The sequence below is a fragment of the Brassica oleracea genome, chromosome C1 (assembly GCF_000695525.1).
Source record: "Brassica oleracea var. oleracea cultivar TO1000 chromosome C1, BOL, whole genome shotgun sequence".
NCBI classification, from domain to species: Eukaryota; Viridiplantae; Streptophyta; class Magnoliopsida; order Brassicales; family Brassicaceae; genus Brassica; species Brassica oleracea.
The window spans coordinates 4,260,516-4,281,222 of record NC_027748.1 but is presented as its reverse complement, the minus strand read 5'-3'; the positions used below and the strand labels follow the sequence as shown (position 1 = coordinate 4,281,222).

Sequence of the window (20,707 nt, the reverse complement as noted above, 5' to 3'; positions counted from 1 at the left end):
TCTTTGTCAATACCGTTGCATTTATCTTCAATACATACTTGCACACAATAAAATTACAAGATGATGTTTTGGTATATGTTACTCTTAAGACAATCTACAGAGAAGGGTCTTGAGCTTTTTTTACACAAAAAGTTACAGATTCTGGCTTGAAGCAAACAAAAACTGAACACAAATACAATCGCAATAAAACAAAAATCTTCTTGTACCTTTTTTTCTTTGTCTCACAGCCAGAAATTAAGCATTGCCTGTTTCAGTAAACATATGCCAAATGTTTGTTAGTTCTAGTAGAAATACTGTCTAAATTTTACTAATTAAAAAAGCTGATTGAATGTACCTCTTGAACGGAAACAATGGCTGGATCGATCCAGGGTTGTAAATGTTCCATTGTGTTAGACCTCTTCACTTCAGATGATTGTACATAAATTACCTCTTCCTTCATTTCCTTCAGACGACTTATCTCTTCCGGCTTAATCACTCCAGTAGCTTCAGGCACAGTCTTAGTTCTTTCCCTCTCCAGCTGCTCTACTCTCTGTCTCAACCGCTGCATTTCAGCTTGATACTCCTCACGGTCTCTCTTGCCGCTTCTGTCTCTTGTCTGTTTAGTTGATTTCTTTTTCATCTTTGTCTGCTTTGCAACCTTCATCTTCAGAGCAGCGTCGTCAGTTTTAAGCTCTTTCACTTTCTCATCCATCTTCTTGATATGGTCCCAGTACACATCAAAGTAACTCTTCTTTGAATCCAAGCTCTCCTCAATAACTTCCTTCTCCACAGGAATAGAAAGATCATTAACCAATTCTAGAAAGGGTATTTGAGATCTATCACTCAGAATATTCTTATCATTCTCTTGAAGCTTAACATCTAAGCTACTCAAGTCACTATACCCGAAGCTCAAAAGCTGGCTTCTATAAGCATCCACTTGGCACTCAAGCGCAGTGATTACATTCTCTTTCTGGTGGATAAAATCCTCCAAATGCGCAAACCACATCTCAGCGTGAGACATCTCTTCTTGGGCTATCCTCTTGTACTGTCCAGCTTCCCTAGCCAGCTCAGCTTTCTCTCCTTGCAGCCTAAGAATCATTGACAAGGCCTCGCTTGCTGATGTGGCAGATGCCTCCCTCTCTGCGTTTAACTCATCTTGGAGCCTCTCAGTTACTTCTTTGCAGTCATACAGAGCGAGTCTTAGATCAAGTATCTCAGCTCCAGGTATTCTCAAGCTGTGGCTTCGTTCAAGCATATCTCTGCAAAAACACACATAGAAAACAAATTCATAGCGTAAATATTCTGTAATTAAAATCTCATTGTACCAGGAAGGGAAGAAGAGGAACCTGATTGATGAACTTGTAGATTGTATGAGAGAGATGAATGTTTCAGGTGAATTGCACACAGAAACTTTTATCTAACCAAAGTGGAAACTATCTAAACAGGGAATACAATCACTCACAAAGGCCACACCAGACAAAAACAATTATTATGGTTCCTTATCAATATCAGAAGTAGAGTGGTTACAGAAACATATCAGATCATAAACAAGACAAAGTGCTTCAACTTTTTCTCAGCACAACTGAATGTATAAAAGTACAGTGAATTATGTTATTAAATAATGATGAAATGCTGGAATATCTTAAAGAAAAGAGCTGGAATGTATTTAGTGAAATGATCTTTGAATGATTAAAACTTAAATGTGACCTTTAATTTGTGCGTGGGGCATGTCATCTCATCTTTGATTGTGGTTTGAAAACTTCTTTGTGTTAATGTTTTTAAGAAATTAGAAAAGAAATGTATAAGAAAACAAAAAAGAGAATTTCAAGATTTCAACGGCTCCTTACAGGGCCAAGTATTAGTTCCAGTGGGACCAACGGTGGCCGTCTGGCCGACCTCTTTTCGCCACGTGTTAGAGACGGAGACTTGTGTCTGAAAATATATACACACACTGATACAGCGATAGAGAAGGATTCAATCATTCATTATTAGTAACGTTTCGGCTAGAATTGCAAATCTTTGAGGTCACAAACTTAAGTTAAAGAAGAATTACAAACTCTGTTTGTGCAGATTGTAAATGACAACTTGTTGACTATAAACACATTCAAACTTGTCTCCAACCATCTATGAACACAATCTCAGTTTCTTTGTTGTGTGCCAGAGAAGAAAACAAAAAAACATATTGTACCCCCCCTGCACCGGTCCGCACACGTGGCAGCCGAAAGCATAGGTTTGAAGGAGCCTCCTCCGCCGTTTCCAGCGACTTCTAGCGACGAAACGCGAGAAGGTGAAGCCCATGATGATAACGACTCGACTGAATGGTTATTGTTCGCGTCGAGAGATTGGATCTCGAGTGACGAAGATTCACGGTCTGAGTCGTAGAAAGCTGCTGAGAAGAAACGATTCTAAGCCGAAGCTTGTGGAAGCCATCTAACTCCCTCTACGTGCTTAGATTGAGGTAATCTGGACGATGAGCGAATCCTGCATCTCCCTTATGCCCGGGACGGATTTGGTATCCGGCCAATTTTAAAGTATTCGGATCCAGGATTCTAAGATATTCGGGTGTCGGATATCTTTCTAAAAATTATAATATCCGGCGGATATCCGGGATCCTTAAAATAAATAAAAATTAATATTAATATATATAAAATATTAACAATTATCTAGAAATAAAAAAAATATATAATGTTTTTAATTATTTCCATGTATAATATTACAAAATTTACATAAAATTTATATATACTATTATAAAAATGAAATATATTAAATAAAATTAATTTTTATATATAAATATTACTATTTTTGAAATAGTTATTAATAAAACTTACCGATCCGAATATCCGAACTAAAAAATCAAAATATCCAGATCCGGATCCGGCTTTAACGGATCCAATATTTTATTATCCGGATCTGGATTCGGCCCCTCCGGATATCCGGATTTTCGAATCAAATCTCGGTTCAAATCCGGATCTCGGATAAAAGTCCCATGGCTAATCTCCGTAGCTAAACAGAGGTTTCTAGTGTTTTAGGACCAAACATTGAACTCTCTGGTCGGAAAATTAGAAGCTTCAGACATGTAAGTTTACATATCTACCCTCGTTCCTTTGCTGTTATTAATAAAACAGCATTAAGCTAACATTTTATAAAAAACCCTTAAAAACTAACAATGAGACGAACGTTTTATTTTTATATACTTTACATTTATATTAAATATTTTACTTTTATTTAATTATAAAATTGTTTTATAAAAAAAGTTATACAAAAAAACAAATTTGTGGATTTACAATTATATTAAATTTTAATTTAGTAGATTTAGACCAATCTAAATCGATTTAAAACAATTTTAGTTGATTTAAAACAATTTAAACTGATTTGAATCACATAAATTAGATTCTAAAAAAATATTTAAACTATGATCAATTTACCACGAGCCGGCTAAACCCATCTTTAAAACATTAATTAATTTAAAATATTTTTGGTTGTGTAGTTCATTGCCAATGCGTATCTTCTGTGTAAACACATACATTGTGATACGTTTGAATGAAATACCACTAAACGTTTTACAGTTTTTGTTACTTGCTTCAAAAGGCACAAGAAGGTGAAGCACGTCGAAAATCCATGATAAGAAGAGAGGCAACACTATGAGCAAGAGCTCCTAACACTACAAACACATGGAATATCTGATGGCTATGTCCTGCAATATCGAAAGCACCAGGCTTCCATCTCTCAGGTATACGGCTCACATAAAACCCTGCTCCCGTCGCATACAACACAGCCATCGCCAGCTCGTAACCAAGAGCGATAACCACGTTAGGATGATCCTTATGAAGGTAGAGCACGTGCGAGGCGGGTATGACGCCAGAGAATCCCATCGTTAGGAAAAGAGCTGCCCTGAAAGATCTGAAACGCGGAGCTGAGAGCGCTGGAGAGAGGAGAGCGAAGATGGCGAGGAGGCCGAGGATTGAGATTGAGGAGAGGTAGAAGAGACGCCAGTAAGTGTGGCAGGAGAAGGCGTAGTAGATTGGTGCGAAGAAGGAGCAGACGATCATGAGGGAGATTCCTGCGTAGTCTAGGCGCCAGAAGAAGAGGTTGAAGCGCCTGGAGTGGCAAGCGAAGAGGTGTGACATGGAGCTGCATATCAAGCAGGTCATTGCTCCGGTTAAGAAGACTAGCCATGGCCATTTCGGGATTGTTTCGTAGTTAACTTCTCCTTGAGGGTTCAGGAACGAGCTAGTGTGTGTCACGTTCGAGTCCTGCCAAGAGACAACATACTTTTAACTTCAAATATTTTTTTAAACGTGTGATTTGGAAAAGGTAGGTAAGCACAGAGAAAGAAGGGAGAGAGAAGAATCCAAGAAAACCGAAACAAATAGTGGGGGCAAGTTACATTTGATTTCAAAGTAGGTGAGGGCATAAAGCAAGCCTAAGAATCTGAAGATAGCCATTAAACAATGTAAATAAACAAAAAGATTAGCCCAAGTAAGCAGTGGGGGATCTATGAGAACTTTTAGTTGATAGGATATTATCATGAAGTTTGAGTTAGTAGGTGTATTTCTATGAAGTCTGCGGCATATATTTCAAAGAAAGATAAAATTCTGAGCTAATTATCTAAAGAAAATCTAAATTTAGTGGGCACAATGAACATGACATGGTGGGTGAAAGTTACCACCTACTGCAAAATGCAATCACCATATCATATGTTTACATGAGCACAGTAACTTGCATGTATACTTATATACTTAATGAGTATAAACAATGTCACAGAATATAAAGGCATAAGAATCTTTACGTGATGATCGCTGGAGAAGTAAACAGCTTTAGCCATTGACGGCCACGGCCAGCGAATTGTTACTCTGTCATTAGAGGACCCACCAATAAAAGTTGAATTTTTTACTAATAAAACAAAAAAAACAGAGCTTTAAAAGACGACTTTGACCTCGAGGAAGCTTACCCGGAGAAGACGCTGACAAACCCGGCGAGGCCAACCTCCGTCGTTTCCATGCAACTCACCACCATCATCCACCCGAATATCAGAAACCCACCCAAGTGTCTGTACGGAACCGGACCAAATCTCAGTTTTAATTTTTCGAAAACCAGAAAATTAACAAAGGTTATAATTTGATTAAGACATACGTCCAGATGTTGAGAGTCTCATTGTGCCAAGAGAAAGCGCTGAGGAACGTCTCCTTGAGAGACCATTCACATCGGTAATGATTGTGTATGTACTCGTTGTCCTTGAGATACCTTGGCAACTCCTCGAACTTCATCAACCTCCTCTCAGATCTCTTCTTCTTCTCGCCGGAATCCAAAGCTTTCCCATTTCTCTCCGGTGTTTTCTTCGAAGACTCCCTCACCGGTCTCCGTTTCTGCATGGTTGTTCAAGAAATTGAGCTCCGGCGAGACTTCCGGCGAATCAACCACCGTCCAGTTATCTCTCTTTCTCTCTCTGTTCTGTTTTTTTTTGGATATTTTGAATCAGTTTTGGTCTAGCGATCATCGTGGATGCTTCCTCTCCTACTTATACGGAGAAGAAACCTCTTTTGGATTTAAAAAAACGAGCAAGCTTCGTGAAGATTACCTACGTGGCGGCTTTGACCGGTCTTTGTTTCCACGTGTCTTTGTTTCGTTGGGTGTAGTTGTTTTGCTTATTGTGAGGAGGATTACAGGTGATTTATATTTTACCCGCCGTGTCCGTTTGAAACAAAAACAAATCATGAAGTTAGGGACTACCAGTTGGGAAGGTGAGAAATGCAGAAATTGTGGTGGTGTCATTAAACAATTTTTAGTGTTTTCAAAGTTACACAAGTGGAGTGACGTAATTACTTTAATCCCCGGAAACCTTGTTTTTTACCCTAAGGTTCTTATGTCCATTTCTTGAAACCAACATGTGATTTAACTCTTTGTATCTTGTCGTTTTTGGTTTTTAATCGTATATGCTGGTCGTATGAATTCTCGTCTACGAAGTTGATAGACTTTGTAGTTCACGTTATGATCAATGCTGAGTTAGAATATGTTTGGTGTTTTTTTATAAACTGTTATAATCATCTCTCTTGATATACTATTTTACAATAAATCAGACCAATTACAACGATAATTACAACCACTTTTGACTTTTTGAGTAATGAAACCTATGTTTTCATGTCATTTATACCTTCTCCAGACTTGTTTATAAGACGGAGCGTGTTGATCGAAACAATTAAAACATAGGCCACAACATGGTAGATTGTATAAATAAGTAAACTTTTAATTGGTTATAGATTCTCCAAGGAGGATTTGTTTCATGAGACAAGACAACACGTACATCTATATTCTTAATTGTATATATATAGTTGAGGTTACTGTTAAATTAAATTGTTTATCAAACTAAACGCGTCAAACATTTTAATATACAAATTTAAATTGAATGGATGGTTCGCTTACCAAAACAAAAATACAGTTGGCCCAGAATTCGACGCTGGCATGTTGCTCCAATAGTTCAATGTTACATATTGAACTGTGCAAAATTAAATGATTTTTTTTTGTGTGCATATGATACTAGTTTTTTAATTTATGTGAATACCTGAATATTCATGCAAATTTACATATTTTTGAATTAAGGGATAAACGTCCACACTATAGTTTATGTATAACTACAAGATCGTGCGTTTCGTATTTTTCCAAATGAACATAAGGGTGTACTCCACTCATAGCCTATGAGAAAAGAAAAGCAACAAAAAATAAATAAAATGGTTATAGCAAGGGGAAAAAAACATTTAAAACATCATTAAATTTTTTGAGAAAGAGCTTACAAATATCATAATTTTTACTTTCTTCCTCTAATGAGTAATGACAACCTTATATACTTGACTAGTAAATTAGATATTATGAAACAATATCACAAAGTGTCGACATATTTTGGATGCTACGTGAACAACACACGCGCATCAATTCCCTTTAGAAACATAAAATATATGAAACCTAATTGATATGGTATCAACTAATGTTTAAAAACTAATTAAATTAGCGTTTGGAAAAAAAAAACTAAAATTAAAAGTTTGGACAATAGGTTTTGGGATATCCCTAGATTAATTTAAAAAAAAAAACTAAAATTAAAAGAAGAATATGGCGTTTGAAAAACGAAAGAGCTATAAAGTGTGTATAAGCTTGGACAACAGAGTTGAACAAATCGGAATATCGGATACATCTCAAGCGAGAAAGATTGCGAGTTTTAACTTTACAGAACGTACCATGCCCAAGTTTATGCTGTATCGGGAGCATGCTGTGGATTCCCGGAGATTCGGAGACTACTGGGCTGATAATCGGCGAGTATTATTTGTGTTGTGCTACATTGCATGATAATAATGTGGGTTTAGAAATACATGATTCTCTCTTTATTGTTATGTTTCTACTTTCTCTAGAAATATAACTATTGAATTAGTAGGGACTTTTAATAATCCAATCGATAAAGAACATGCATGCCTATGGGTTAATGGGGTTGGCCAATTATTAGCTGATTAACGAAATGCATGTATGTATATACTATACTGTAATGAATAACTATACTTACAAGCTTATTATACAGTTTATACTATACTTACACATATTTTGAAAATTATATAAGAATCCAAACTATTTATTAAGTACATTATTATATCACCAAGTTGTCTTGGAGTGAACATATTTTCTAGTTTGCTTTGTTGGTCCGTACAGCGGTCATATTCCAAGTCATGCTTTCCTGATGTGGGTCGCTCAATTGGACCGGCTTCCGACAAGATCCCGCATTGCTTCATGGGTGAGCAGATATGGAGATTAGTTCTAAAAAGACTTGGATACAGACCTGTCTTGTTCCACACTTGAACAACTCTACTTGAATGGTCAGTCATCAGGGACAACACAAGCTCTGTAACTCTTCGTCTCTTGGTAATTCAAGCGACCATCTACAGAATCTGGTATGAGAGAAACGCAAGGCTTCACGCCTCACCAACCGCCACTCCTCAAGCAGCATTCAGGAGCATAGACAAAACAGTCCGCCAAGCTATCCTAGCAAGGAAGTCCAGAAAGAAATTTCGAACTTTGCTAGGACAATGGCTGAAATTTTCATAATTTCTTGCTGTTGGTAGCTTGCCTATTAACTATAAACCTATCGTTGTTTTTTCCTCTTTTTTGGCAATGATTAGTTTAACTGCGTTTAACCTTGTACAAGTACAATCTGCTTCATTTTAATGAAATTCATATACTTATCAAAAAAAAAAAAAAAAAAAACTAAATCGATTCTTAGACGCCATGAATTTCTTGCGAAGAGGATTAAACAATAAACAATACATGGAGATGAGTAATTGTATAGATGGGTTAAAGATTACTCAGTATCAGTATCTTTGTGAAGTGCGCATGAATAAAGGTGAGGATTAAGGAGACGTGATAAATTGCGTAAACTTGAAAGCAAACATCAATATTAGTGTTTGACTAACAAAGCAATAGACATATAAATGTTGTGATGATATATTTTTTTTTGTTAAGAGGGATGGACAATATTTAACAGGACAAGTACAACTGGTCATCAACCAATCTGGGAAGACGTATGCGGTATATTAATAACCCGGTTTTGGTTTCTTAATTTCATTATGGTTTCTTTTGCTTGTTCTCTCTTTTAAATTGCAGGGTGTCTTCAGAGTCTTTATAGGAATGTTGAGTGGCTAGTCCAGATCTTGTTCTAAGTTTTTCTTTGTGGTTTTCAGGTTTAGTTTTAAACTTAGACCTTGATTGGTAGAGCATTAGCATTATGTTCTACATTATCCAATCAACAATTGTTAGAAAACCATTTAGAGAAACATTTACTAAATGCTAATGCTCTCCAAATGTTCTCTGGCCAATGCTCTCATATGAAGATTTTAGAAGAGCATTTGCATTTATAATTTATAAAATTAAGAAAAATATTTAATTAATTAATTTAATTTATTTAATAATATCATAAAATTATTTTTATATCCAGAAAATAAATTTTTGATTTCTAAAATTAATTTACAATGAATTTAAAAAAAAAATAGTATTTCACATTTAAAATAAATTAAATTTTATAAAATTTAATTTATTTTAAATGTGAAATATTTTTTTAAAAATAAATATTTTAATTATAAAAATTATTTTAAAATAATAATTTTCAATATAAACATAATTTTAAAATTAATAAATAAAATAAATTAATTATATATCTTTTTAATTGTATATGTTAATATATATTAGAAATATATTCATTAAAAATAAATATATTATATATTATATACTAATTTTTATAATAATTTTAAATAGCATATTCATACTGCTCTACCAATCATACTATTAAACAATTTAGCAAAATCATACAACTCCTGCAACATACTGCTACTCCAGTGCTAATGTTCTACCAATCAATGCTTTAGTATAGACAACGGGTACACCAACTTAACATGTTTTAAAAAAAAAACACGATTAATCTGAATTGCAGATAACAGTACTAATATTTTGAAATTTTATTTTAAGAAATATGAACTTGTATGATAAAATATTTAAATCATAAAACTTCTAGTTACACCGCTCTATTATATTGTTATCATATGTATGAAAATGGACAAAAGCTTTGAAATATACTATTACATTGTTAACGTAAGTAAACTATTTAACGAACTTATACTTATGCGGCTGTGTTTTAAGGTTATGCAAGCTGTATTTTAAGATTATGCAAGCTGTACGTATCGAGAACAACTAGCTAGGAACATATAAAACTTGATTTAATTGGAGGAAGTAAACTAATTAAATCAGATAAAACCATATCCAAATATGATCCAAATAATATTTGTTTGTAAACTAACAAACCTAACACAGATATCAGATACACTTCCAAATTATGGTTTGATTATGTAAGCAAGTTTGTTCAGTTTGGTTTTAACGACATTTTTAATTGCGTGTAGCACTGTTAATATGGGTAGATATAATGGGGGCCATTTAGGTGGTATGAAAGTTTTTTTAACAAACCCAAGAAAAAATTGGGGGCATTTACGAACAATCTTAAAAATACAAGACGTTGTTTATAAATTCCGAGAACAATGACAACTCTACAAATCTCCTGGGGAGCAAAACGCTCATCAACCTTGAGAATATCTGTACACAACGTGATTTAATCTGTTGTAGTTCTGTAGTAATCTCTGTGGAGTTTCATCATTATAACTTCAATCTCCTTAAGCTTACATACACACACGACACTCATGAGCAGAAAAAAAACTTATTCTTGATGATTTGATATATAGTACTCCTATATCTATTGTGTTATAATTGGGTTTTCATTCTGGACAGTAGCTAATAAAACCACTTTTGCTTGTAACAGAAGCTTAGTGCCACATTAATTTGTTCAATTTGGTTCTTCTTTTCACTTTTTTGGTTTAATGCTACTTTGTTATTTACTTATTTATCCGACATAAGAGTTCATGCATTGGCTGCCCATTTAATTGTAGTTACGAGGAAACTCATCAGAATCTCACAAATTTTCAGGTCTTTTGTCACATGACACCAATAATATGAAAAGAAAACAGTAAGCTTATTGTCTCAACATAAAAGAAATAAAAACTCACATGCAACACAAACCCTAAAGCCCTCAAGCTAAGCCAATATATAAACCCTTTGGCCCCTAAACAACTTCCTTCAAAGCCACATTCACTAGATTCAATCCAAAATGGCGACAGGTTCTCGTGTTCTGATCGGTCTAGCAATGATCCTCATAATCTCAGAACTGCTAGTTCCAGGGCAAGGAACGTGCCAAGGAGACATCGAGGGTCTGATGAGAGAATGTGCTGTCTACGTCCAGCGTCCAGGCCCAAAGGTAAACCCATCCGCAGCATGCTGCAAAGTCGTTAAGAGATCAGACATCCCCTGTGCATGTGGCCGTATCACACCCTCGGTTCAAAAGATGATAGACATGAATAAGGTTGTTCTTGTCACTTCCTTTTGTGGGAGGCCTCTCGCTCATGGTACCAAGTGTGGAAGTAAGTCTCTTATCAATTAAGCAGCTTCATGCTTTTATAGCTTTAATCTTGTAACTATTTTCAATTGTTTTTTTGGTATCCTAATGTGTTAATGTTCCTTATGTGGCAGGCTACGTTGTGCCATGAGATATGGGACCAGACCTTAATGCTATGGCTTTGTGGAATAAAGTGTTTGTGCTTTGGAGCCTTACTAGTCACCACTTAAGTCTACTCTTGCAATCTCTAATGTATTGATCCAAATAAATATAATTGAGCTTCAATGCTGTTTAAATTGAATAAACCGGATTAATAAAGTATAATCTTGATTGGTTCACCACAGAGTATTTAACAGAGCTCCAGACATATATTAGACTAATTCAGCTGAATCTTAATAAGTCTGAAATAATAATAATAATAATAAACGTATTGAATAACATTAAAACATAACAAAACTGTCATGTAATCCAGGTACTCTAAAAGCTATTTACCTATTGAGATTCTCTGCTTCATAGTTTTTATATGAGAATTCCTTTCCCCTACAATGGAAATAGATTGATTTCGATTCTCTCACACTTGTTTGTAGAACAGAACATAGGCTTGGTCGTGCAAAACCTGCTTTGTCCCTATAGCAGTCACAGACGCATCATCGAACCTAAGCCACTGATTGTTTTTTCTTCGAGCATCCGCGGTGTAGTGGCCTTTCGAGGGATCCCTTCCGTGGTGAGTAATCGTTGCCACAAGCTCATATTTCAAACCCTACAAGAAGAAACCTCAGTCAATAGTAATAATTCAAAAGAAGATAACAAAGTTTTTGTTTTCAAGTTTAATACCCTGTTGGACGGAGAAGCAAGAAGGTAGCGGCCTAGGTTGAGCTTGAGGGGGAAGTGAACAGGTTTATGGAGCTTAGTGCTCCCTTGGTTCCCGTAGCTAAAACGCATAAGGTGCAGTATCATTATCTTTGAGAGCTTCTGTATCTTTATCGACTTTCTAGCACTCACTACACCAGCCTGTAATTAAAGAACTCAAAACAAAGCAAATAGGCCAATTATTAAAACAATATTCATAAGGAACCTTCTTCAACCAGTAACGGATTCAATAGTTTTACCTTGCCAGTAACAGAGGCTCGATAGCCTTCAAGATCTTCTGGAGCAGAAAACAAATGCAATGCATCTTCAATTGTACACACAGCTTCCGGGTGAATATCCAGGTGGAGTAAGAGATATGGCTGCACAGTAGCAGAGTCTTTGTTCCCTGTTTCCATAAATTTAACATATAAGTTGCTTATGAAGCAGAAATTAAAAAAATGACTACAAAGAATGCAAGAAGTACCTTGTGCCTTCACTACGCTTCTGAGCTCCCCACCGAAGATATCACTGAGCTGAGAAGGAACAAAGCTTTGTGTTCTTGTCACAGCAGATTTGTTTTTGGGTCCAACCGTTTCCCATTCATCATCATCGCTGGCAGAAGAAAGAACAGATGACTTGGAACCAGTGAGTCTAGGGGACTCGTCCCTGAGTTTCAGCAACTCATCGTGCATTTGGTCCATTATAAAGCTCAAAAACTCCTGAGCATCTTCCTGCCTGCCAACACCAGCACGCAATGGGGGGGGGGGGAACTAACTATGTAATGTAATAAAAGTCACCAACCTTGGGCGGCCAGACATGTTGTTGAGAACATCCGGAGTAAAGTTTCTAAGGACCGTTTCAAACATGGCAGGTGTGAAAGGTCTACCCGACTCAACAACGGTAACATTGTTTCTGAAGGTTGAACTGCTTGGGGCATCTAATTCAGATATGAACTCGGAGAATGCAGCTAATGTTGGAGACTCAGTCTGAGAACACACAACATAAACAAACAGTCACGATCAGAGAGCAAATATAGAAAATAGAATTGAAAGCATAGAGAGAAACATGAAGGCTAGAAACCTTTGGAATGTCTTGAAGTTGTATTCCCTGGAGGAGCTGAACAAACGGAGAGCAGGAGAGTAAAGACTGTAATGTTGCATTGAGGAAGCACAAGTTTCCAGCGTTTATTAATCCTCTTGGTGTAAAGTGTTTAACGGGCGGAGCAGGCTGTTCAGTATGAACCACCATCTGGTTATTCTTTCTAGGTATGCTGGCAGGTGAAGAATCACTTAACAAAATATCGCTGTCAAGGGCTTGGAACTTTGAGCTCGTAGCTTTATACAAAGCATCACTTTCACCATCTGATACACACAGCTTCTCCAAACCAGCCTTCACCGCCACACCATTGTTGTGAGGTTTTCTTTCAGAGACCTCTTTGATTGTTCCATTTTCAACCACACGCTCCGGAACTCCTGAAGTGTGTTTCACAGGGAGTTTTGCAACTTTGCCAGAGCTGGAAGGTCTAGGAGCATCAAGTCTCTTTTGAGAGACAGCAGATTGAATACTCCTATCTTCCTTATGAGAGCTGGAAGGTCTAGGAGCATCGACTCTCTTTTGAGACACAGCAGAATCTTCCTTATGAGAGCTGAAGGGTCGAGATTTAACTACTCCATCAGCAGCCTGAGCCTTCTTTAGCTCGTCATTAGTGTTAACTGGAGAACTTCCGGTAACGAGATTAAAGGAGCCGAATTGTATACTCCCTACAGACTTTTCTTTATGATTCTGAGGAGCCTTAATGGGTTTCTGCTGCTCAAGTAATGACCTTGTTTCATGTTCTGTAAAGGATCCAAACACAAAGACCTGCCATGAACAAAAATAATCATAGCAAAGGGTCATGTTAGAGAAGACTTAAAAGTAATAAATATCATTTATAGCAACTAAATCAAAATCTGAAAGATAAGTATATAGTCTCTCGCATACACACTGAGCCTTAGAGAGTAATTACAATACAACAACCAAGTAGCAACCAACATACACAAAGCGGAAGCTACATAAAAAAAAATCACAACTTTAATATCACAACAAAGTGGAAGCTACAAAAAAAATCACAACTTTAATCTCACTTACATAAAAATCACAACTTTAAAATCAAAACAAAAGTGGGAGCTACATAAAAATCACAACTTTAAAGTTCACAGCTCTTGTCGGAAACAGACCAAACACTAGACAATAACAAAATCTAATACCACTCATGTCATTGTGTGAGCTCCAAATGCAACTACGAATCGTTCTAGACAAAGAGAACTAAACCGTAAACATAGCTCAGAAACTCAAGAGGCAGTGGAAAGTTACCTTCTTGTCACTCATATTCGGCACATAGACGTAATAATCTGATTGGGAGAAGAAGTTTGAGAAAGTAGGGTTTGAGGCAGCAACAACCCTTGATGAGAGTCGGCGACTTGAGAAGACATGAAAGGGGGGGGGGAAGACGAGGAAGAAAGAGAGGACTTTTAGAAAGGGAGAAAGCCCCTTCTCTGCAAGTAAGTAAGAGAGGGCGAGAGAGAAGAGAGAAAGATCAGACCTTTTTTGAGATTTGAGAAAGGTATTATTTTAGGGTTCCTTTTCTCTCTTTGTCGGATAGTTTGGTGGGAGAGAAGGAGGAGAGGACGGGAGCTTAGTGCCGCGTTTGGTTCTTTCGTCTTCTCTTTCCTCAAACGACGTCGTCTCGTCTTTTAATTAAAGCATCCCGGTTCGATTGTTAAATTACAACTCTTCCGGTTTGGTACGGTCTGATGTGACTTTTTACCAATGTTCTAAAAATCGTCACGTAGTAACTAGGCGTTTTATAAAGGACTAGCGACTCGGCAGATTATTTGGAGTATAGGCCTCGCCTGGGCTTTAGCAAACTGATTTATTTTATATATTTATATTATATATTTTAGTTTTTAAGTTTAATTATAAAATTATTGTGATGAATTATCAAAATTAGATATACAAAACAGAACAAACTAGACAAATTTCTTGATTTGTGATAATGCTATTGCTTAATTTAACATATAGACAAATTTAAATTGATTTAAATCGATTTTAACCGATTTAGAACCGTTTAAACCAATTTGAATCATATAAATCGATATAAATAGAATTTTAAAAAAAAATCGTTTCAGAGACATAACCGAATTGTCGTCTAGACGGGCCTAGGCGCCACATAGACGGAACCTTGCTTTTTACAGTAAACTCACGATCTAATTGTTAAATCACAACTCTTCCGGTTTGGTACGGTCTGGTGTGACTTTTTACCACATTCACCAACTTACTGACTAATGTAGTGGGTTAAGATGTTGTCTTTACTACAGTTATCCTGTGTCTCGGGTTCGAAGCTTTTCAACTTTCATATTAAAATCCCTTTCAAAAGAAAAATAAAATAGAGAGGGAGAGACCAACAAAAATAAAAATCGCCGAAGAGTTCATCGGTCCTACCTTCTCCTCCGACGGTTAGTTGTTTTGCTTCTTCTCCTTCTCCTGTTTTTATTTTCTTTCTTTTTTCCTCTTCTGATTTGATATATGATGATGCTGTTAATATACATGTAAGCTTAGAGAAAGAACTGTTTATAATTAGTATTTTTTTTTTTTTTTTGCAGGATAATGGCTCCAACAGTACTTTGGACTGGTAATCAAAAGGGCATATGACTTTCACGGTTTTTTTCTGGTAAAAGTCATCAAATTTGCAAAAGACCCAACAAGACCCATTTGTCTCTCCATAGTCTTCACTGTTGATAAGAGTCTGTAAGAAGAAGGTTAAGTATCTAATTCGCGTCAATATAATATTAAATAAAATATTAATAATGTTGATTTTGATTTCTGAGCTGTTTCTCACCTTGAAATTCACCGTTTTGACTAATTATTGAAAACAATTAGTGTAGGTCACGACTATGAGCCTGGTGTGAAAGAGAGACCATTTGTTTTTATTCGTTTATTATTTACAAAGCCAAAAAACAACAGAGAGAAAGAGAGAGAAGAGAAGAGGGAGGAGGAGACAAGAACAATGAGTGTCTCTTTGAGTGTGATGACATTCAATCTTCACGATGATCAATCTGAAGAAAGTCCTAATTCATGGGATAAAAGAAAAGATTTGTGTCTCAGCGTCATCACCAGTTACTCCCCCGTTATTCTTTGCACCCAACAAGGTTCTCTCTTTTTTCATTCTTTCTTTCCATGGATGAATCAGTAGCTTGTTAGATCTCTCTTCCTTCTTCATATTTGGCTTATTGAGTATGGATGAATGCTGGAATATTGCTTCATGTGTTTTTGATCTTCTGTTTCCTTTGTGTAGGTGTGAAGTCGCAGTTAGACTATATTCAGCAGGGTTTACCAGGTATACATATTATCTCTTTTTTTTTTTTATGATGTGAATCTATGGAGATCTAGATCTAGATTCTATTTTTGGTATGTATGTTGATATTGCTTAAATCTGACAGTCGATTTGCACTCTGAGTTATGTCTGTTGTATGGTAATGATGTGCACGTTATTCTTCACATGATGGTGGCATTGTTTATCTTGTTTTTTGTTACTAATTCCTTTAGCTAAGAACCAATGAACTAGCTTCTAGTTCCACATGCTTTGACAATACTTCAGATTGCATTGTGTCCTTGAACTTAAAAGAGATAGACTATAATACTCTTCTTTGATTGCAGGGTATGATCAATTTGGCATATCAAGAAAAGGGCATGAGGATCCCACTGATGAATCTTGCACCATCTTCTACAACAAGGAAAAAGTAATTGACTTTTTTTCATGAAAATGTCACCTTCTTGATGGTTAAAATTGAATGCTATACTCTATGTATGCTAATTGAAGGTAGAGCTGCTGGAGGGTGGAACATTTTGGTTGTCAGAGTCTCCCTCGGTCCCTGGAAGCACGGCATGGGGTTCTGAAGTTCCCTGTATAGCGACATGGGCCATATCCTGATTACTGTGTGGGATTGATGTTAGTTAAACTGCTGTTAGCTTAGTATTAATGGCTTGATTCTGTTGTCCTATATATATATATATCAGGGTCTTGTGTTTTCTTTGACAAAGCTGCCTACACATTCCAACTTAAACGTGTGGAGCCGCCGGGCTTTTCGTTTCAGATAGTCAACACAAACTTGGATGAAATCAGTCCTCGGGCCCGTAGGCGAAGTGCTTTGCTCACGTGGCAACACATGGCATCATTACCTCCCAGCTTGCCCGTTGTCTACTGTGGAGGATTCAACACACAGAAGGAATCAACAACCGGAAGATTTCTCTTGGGCAGATCTAGGTACCTTACTATCACTCAACTCAATGAGTTTCCTTTCAGAACTTCTGTGTGTTGCAATAATAGCTACACTGCAAAACTTGTTTCAACTCAAAGTGTCTTTTTGTATTCATCCAACTTGCAGAGAGCATGGTGTGGTAGGGGACATGAGAGACGCATGGCCAAGTGCCCGAGTACGAAAAAATGTCGCCCTCATAAGAACATATCATGCTTTCAAAGGTACATAGACTCACTCTCTCATGAGCCATTAGAATCATTTATCTCTGGAGTTTCATAACATATTGGAGACTTTGTGTAGGTGACAAGCAGGGAACGGTCGAGTTTCTGAAGCTAATATTCAGAGCGCTATGCCTCTGCTGGGACCGACAGACACAAGATCTACACACCGATTGGATACTCTACAGAGGTAGGTCTGTAGTTCCCGTGATGTGCGAGGTGGTAAATGACAAGGTCGACGAGTTGTACCCGTCGTCTCACTACCCTGTGTTTGCTGAGTTTATGCTTCCTCGTTCTGTAAGAATGCTTGAACCTACTCCTCCTGTTCCTACTTCTGCTCAAGAAGAGGAAAGCTAGAACCGCTTGTTCCTGTCTTTGCTTAAAGCTTTGGAAAATATTGTATTGTTGTGCACATGAGCTCTGATTTTTCTCAGAGCCTAGCTTAAACTTATTCAAAGGAACTAACTACTCTGTTTGTTTTGTTATAAGACGAACAAGAAGCTTCAAAATTCTTCTCCAAAAAAACCCCAAGTTTTGCTTCGTTGAAATATTATCTCACTATCTATCATGGTAGACGCCAAAAGGAAACAATGAGAACGGATTAGCCCATCAATATCTAAAGTACAAAATAATTCGGGGGCACAATGATTGGTCTCTGATCATGAGGTTTCATCTTTAAGAAGAAGAATTGTTTTGTACCCACTCGACGAGTGTCGCAACTCCGAACCCAGTCGCAGCTTTCTTCTTCTCGTTCCACACCGGTCCTGCCATATCTATGTGCATCCACTCTACCTTCTCGTCCACAAACTGCAACCATTGACCAAACCCGGTTCTTCGTTAGAGAACTAAAGTGCAAGTATTAGAATGTGCTCTTTGTTTCTACGCTTCTCACCTGTTTCAAGAAGAGAGCCGCAGTGATGGATCCACCTGCACGGCCTCCAGTGTTAACCATATCTGCAACACCTGATTTCATCATCTCCCAGTAACTCTCTTCCATCGGCATTCTCCATAGCTTCTCTCCACTTCTTTCCGATGCAGCAATTACCTCCTTTGCAAGCTCATCACTAGGCGTATATATGCCTGCAGAAGAAAAAAAATCAACATTCACTCATCATGAGTGAACGTAATTATACACAAACTCATCATTAGTGAACGTAATTATACACAAACCTATGTACCTGCCATGGAATTTCCAAGAGCAACAATACAAGCTCCAGTCAACGTTGCAAGGTCAACAACCTGCATAAATTATTCAAAAGTTTTGGCAAAAACCGATAGAAATAATGTCTGGATTAGCCTCCTCAAGCTTCTATGTATCAACAAACGAACAAAATATTTCAGACAATACCTTATCGACTCCCTGGTTGCAAGCATAAACCAGAGCATCTGCAAGTGTTAGTCGCCCTTCAGCATCTGTGTTGTTAACCTGCACAATATCGCAAACAAATTAGTTTAGCGTAAGAGAAAACAATAGAGAACTCGGAATCTTTTGAAGCAGATCTCACATAAGAAAGAGTGTTCATGGTACCTCTATTGTCTTTCCGTTTGAGGCTGTAAGGACATCTCCAGGTCTCATTCCGGTACCACTTATCATATTCTCACATGCTGCGACAATGAAGTGCACCTGGTTGTGCAAAAAGGTATTTGTCAAGGTACATTCTCGTTAACTAAGTAACTCAAGTTTCGTGTGTTTAACTTACTTCGACACCTGGAGGCTTAATTTGACCAATGGCCTTTGCAGCGCCAAGAACAGCAGCTGAACCTCCCATATCAAATTTCATGAGCTCAATTAAGCAACCCGGTCCGGTCTTAATGTTGTAGCCACCACTGTGAGCAAAAATCATACGGTCAATAACTTATAAACAGAGATTGCTGCAACAACGTAACGTTAAACAAAAGACAACTGATCGATTACCTGTCAAATGTCAATCCTTTTCCAACAAGAGCAAGTTTGGTCTTGACAGGGCCACTAGAAGGTTTGTAGACAAGGTGGATGAAACGAGGTGGATTAGCTGAAGCAGCAGCAACAGCGAGATATGAACCCATCTTCAACTCTTTGCATTGCTCCTCATTCAAGATGTTTGCAGTCATGACATCACTGTACATGGAAGCCAGGTTTGAGGCCTCCTCAGCTAGTACAGCTGTAAAATACAACAAAGTCACAGACTTCAATACACATCATCAATGCTCAAATTACACAAACATGGAAATATAAGACAATGATGCTTAAAAAAAAACGATCCATACCAGGGGTGAGAACGTTGGCAGGTGAATTAACGAGTTCTCTCCCGAAAATGACGCCATAAGAAACATCTTCAGCATACTTAAGCTTCTTCTCTAGCTCAGGTCCAGTTCCAAAGCCAATGATATCCACAGATTTGAGAGATGGTTTCTTTGACTCAGACTTATACCTGCTGTCTTCAAACAAACCAAGCACTGTTCCTGAAGCTATAGCTGATGCAGAAGTGAGCTTCGATTCATTAGACTCTGAGGAGGCCAGAACAACTGCAACGCTGCTAGCCTGAGAAGCCTTTGCAGCTGCAGCAACAGCCTCACCAAGACTCTGAAAAGCCGACGGAGACGAAGCGGATTTTCCAAGACCAATCAAACCCACCCGCTTAGACCCGAGACCCGGGAGTCTAAGAACTGTTGACTGCCCTGGCTTCCCAGAGAAATCTTCCTCAGAAGAGACATCAGCTAAGAGTCCACCCAAATGAGCATCGAGCTTGCTCAGTATCGGGTTCTGGAACTTGGAGTTAACGTCCTTGGCCATGTCTTTCTCCGTCACGCCAACAGCGAGTATGTCGCCTTTCCACTCCGTCACGTCGACGTCCTTCGCCGCGAAGGTGACCTAATATTAGAACATCGACGAATCAAAATTAGGTCAACGCCACATAAGAGAAAAGTCAAACTCGAACGCAATCGATTACGAAATCACTAAACCAACAAATCAACACAGAATCCACGAAACAGTGACTAGAATCGAGTTTTACACACACCTTAGGATGATCGATGGAGTTGGCCTGAGTGAGGCCGAGAGTAGCTTGTGCGAGTGTGTGAGCCATGGCTCTAGAAGAATGGTAAAGAGGCGTTACGGCGAGAGCGAGCCTAAAGCGAGGCGGCAACTGGAATCGGAGGAAACTCGAGGAGAGTGGTGAAGGAGAAGAAGAGAATGAACGGAGATGGAATCGAGCAGAAGAAGAAGCAACGGATGTAACCAAAGTGACGGCCATTTGGGAAACGCACGGAGACGAAGCCGCCGTGTGTTATCTATCCGATGACTGGAGAAAGTGATTACTACTACACTATTTTACTTGACTCACCCGTTCGCCACTATCCGACTCGGCCCACCCGGTACGGGTCCCTATCTCACCCGCTACGTGTCATGTGACTATCAT

General features: G+C 37.8%; 6 protein-coding genes across 10 annotated transcripts; 2 read left to right on the top strand and 4 right to left on the bottom strand.

The window, feature by feature from the left end:
• Positions 1 to 19: 19 nt before the first annotated feature.
• On the bottom strand, positions 20 to 1,738 carry LOC106310705 (myosin-binding protein 7-like). 2 transcript variants are annotated; one of them, XM_013747939.1, is made up of 3 exons: positions 1,687 to 1,738; positions 335 to 1,238; positions 20 to 245 (listed from the first exon to the last, which is right to left on the bottom strand). In XM_013747939.1, exons 2-3 carry the CDS (start codon positions 1,232 to 1,234, stop codon positions 222 to 224), a joined length of 924 nt encoding a protein of 307 aa, XP_013603393.1. In that variant the 5' UTR covers positions 1,235 to 1,238; positions 1,687 to 1,738; the 3' UTR covers positions 20 to 221. The 2 variants fall into 2 exon arrangements, with proteins under 2 accessions (XP_013603393.1, XP_013603386.1); XM_013747932.1 differs by lacking the exon at positions 1,687 to 1,738 and adding an exon at positions 1,326 to 1,680 and having other exon boundaries at positions 24 to 245.
• A 1,692-nt stretch (positions 1,739 to 3,430) lies between these two features.
• LOC106342715 (heptahelical transmembrane protein 2) lies at positions 3,431 to 5,475 on the bottom strand. Its single transcript, XM_013781732.1, has 4 exons — positions 5,113 to 5,475; positions 4,931 to 5,029; positions 4,769 to 4,832; positions 3,431 to 4,232 (listed from the first exon to the last, which is right to left on the bottom strand). The coding sequence occupies exons 1-4, from the start codon at positions 5,349 to 5,351 to the stop codon at positions 3,561 to 3,563; spliced, it is 1,074 nt and encodes a 357-aa protein (XP_013637186.1). The 5' UTR covers positions 5,352 to 5,475; the 3' UTR covers positions 3,431 to 3,560.
• A 5,185-nt stretch (positions 5,476 to 10,660) lies between these two features.
• Positions 10,661 to 11,096, top strand: LOC106329415. Its single transcript, XM_013768066.1, has 2 exons — positions 10,661 to 10,970; positions 11,080 to 11,096. Exons 1-2 carry the CDS (start codon positions 10,661 to 10,663, stop codon positions 11,094 to 11,096), a joined length of 327 nt encoding a protein of 108 aa, XP_013623520.1.
• Positions 11,097 to 11,343: 247 nt separating this feature from the next.
• LOC106315782 (ubiquitin carboxyl-terminal hydrolase 24-like) lies at positions 11,344 to 14,501 on the bottom strand. Of its 3 annotated transcripts, none has more exons than XM_013753607.1 (7): positions 14,147 to 14,501; positions 12,875 to 13,654; positions 12,596 to 12,780; positions 12,279 to 12,529; positions 12,055 to 12,200; positions 11,780 to 11,956; positions 11,344 to 11,705 (listed from the first exon to the last, which is right to left on the bottom strand). In XM_013753607.1, exons 1-7 carry the CDS (start codon positions 14,159 to 14,161, stop codon positions 11,517 to 11,519), a joined length of 1,743 nt encoding a protein of 580 aa, XP_013609061.1. In that variant the 5' UTR covers positions 14,162 to 14,501; the 3' UTR covers positions 11,344 to 11,516. The 3 variants fall into 3 exon arrangements, with proteins under 3 accessions (XP_013609061.1, XP_013609074.1, XP_013609068.1); XM_013753620.1 differs by having other exon boundaries at positions 11,783 to 11,956; positions 14,147 to 14,500; XM_013753614.1 differs by having other exon boundaries at positions 11,353 to 11,702; positions 14,147 to 14,500.
• A 679-nt stretch (positions 14,502 to 15,180) lies between these two features.
• On the top strand, positions 15,181 to 17,797 carry LOC106308485. 2 transcript variants are annotated; one of them, XM_013745652.1, is made up of 9 exons: positions 15,181 to 15,288; positions 15,436 to 15,591; positions 15,713 to 15,981; positions 16,128 to 16,169; positions 16,490 to 16,572; positions 16,653 to 16,754; positions 16,882 to 17,096; positions 17,218 to 17,312; positions 17,392 to 17,797. In XM_013745652.1, exons 3-9 carry the CDS (start codon positions 15,840 to 15,842, stop codon positions 17,664 to 17,666), a joined length of 954 nt encoding a protein of 317 aa, XP_013601106.1. In that variant the 5' UTR covers positions 15,181 to 15,288; positions 15,436 to 15,591; positions 15,713 to 15,839; the 3' UTR covers positions 17,667 to 17,797. The 2 variants fall into 2 exon arrangements, with proteins under 2 accessions (XP_013601106.1, XP_013601101.1); XM_013745647.1 differs by having other exon boundaries at positions 15,182 to 15,288; positions 15,718 to 15,981.
• A 10-nt stretch (positions 17,798 to 17,807) lies between these two features.
• On the bottom strand, positions 17,808 to 20,616 carry LOC106308480 (leucine aminopeptidase 3, chloroplastic). The gene is made up of 9 exons (XM_013745644.1): positions 20,309 to 20,616; positions 19,557 to 20,160; positions 19,225 to 19,450; positions 19,010 to 19,136; positions 18,838 to 18,933; positions 18,658 to 18,735; positions 18,488 to 18,548; positions 18,202 to 18,389; positions 17,808 to 18,116 (listed from the first exon to the last, which is right to left on the bottom strand). The coding sequence occupies exons 1-9, from the start codon at positions 20,540 to 20,542 to the stop codon at positions 17,985 to 17,987; spliced, it is 1,746 nt and encodes a 581-aa protein (XP_013601098.1). The 5' UTR covers positions 20,543 to 20,616; the 3' UTR covers positions 17,808 to 17,984.
• Positions 20,617 to 20,707: the final 91 nt, after the last annotated feature.

Bases quoted from the DNA above. Each gene is read 5' to 3' on its own strand.
- LOC106315782 (XM_013753607.1), bottom strand. The intron at 12,530-12,595 runs GTTGGTGACTTT...TGGTGTTGGCAG, and splicing joins AACATGTCTGGCCGCCCAAG to GCAGGAAGATGCTCAGGAGT. The intron at 11,706-11,779 runs GTATTAAACTTG...TTCTTCTTGTAG, and splicing joins TTGCTTCTCCGTCCAACAGG to GGTTTGAAATATGAGCTTGT.
- LOC106310705 (XM_013747939.1), bottom strand. From the start codon at position 1,234: ATGCTTGAACGAAGCCACAGCTTGAGAATACCTGGAGCTGAGATACTT. The intron at 246-334 runs GTACATTCAATC...TTACTGAAACAG, and splicing joins CCATTGTTTCCGTTCAAGAG to GCAATGCTTAATTTCTGGCT.
- LOC106308485 (XM_013745652.1), top strand. From the start codon at position 15,840: ATGAGTGTCTCTTTGAGTGTGATGACATTCAATCTTCACGATGATCAA. The intron at 15,982-16,127 runs GTTCTCTCTTTT...TCCTTTGTGTAG, and splicing joins TATTCTTTGCACCCAACAAG to GTGTGAAGTCGCAGTTAGAC. The intron at 16,170-16,489 runs GTATACATATTA...CTTTGATTGCAG, and splicing joins TATTCAGCAGGGTTTACCAG to GGTATGATCAATTTGGCATA.
- LOC106308480 (XM_013745644.1), bottom strand. From the start codon at position 20,542: ATGGCCGTCACTTTGGTTACATCCGTTGCTTCTTCTTCTGCTCGATTC. The intron at 19,451-19,556 runs GTATGGATCGTT...TGTATTTTACAG, and splicing joins TGCCAACGTTCTCACCCCTG to CTGTACTAGCTGAGGAGGCC. The intron at 18,117-18,201 runs GTGAGAAGCGTA...CAATGGTTGCAG, and splicing joins CGGCTCTCTTCTTGAAACAG to TTTGTGGACGAGAAGGTAGA.
- LOC106329415 (XM_013768066.1), top strand. From the start codon at position 10,661: ATGGCGACAGGTTCTCGTGTTCTGATCGGTCTAGCAATGATCCTCATA.
- LOC106342715 (XM_013781732.1), bottom strand. From the start codon at position 5,351: ATGCAGAAACGGAGACCGGTGAGGGAGTCTTCGAAGAAAACACCGGAG. The intron at 5,030-5,112 runs GTATGTCTTAAT...GGTTCCGTACAG, and splicing joins GAGACTCTCAACATCTGGAC to ACACTTGGGTGGGTTTCTGA. The intron at 4,233-4,768 runs GTAAAGATTCTT...GTCTCTTGGCAG, and splicing joins ACTTCTCCAGCGATCATCAC to GACTCGAACGTGACACACAC.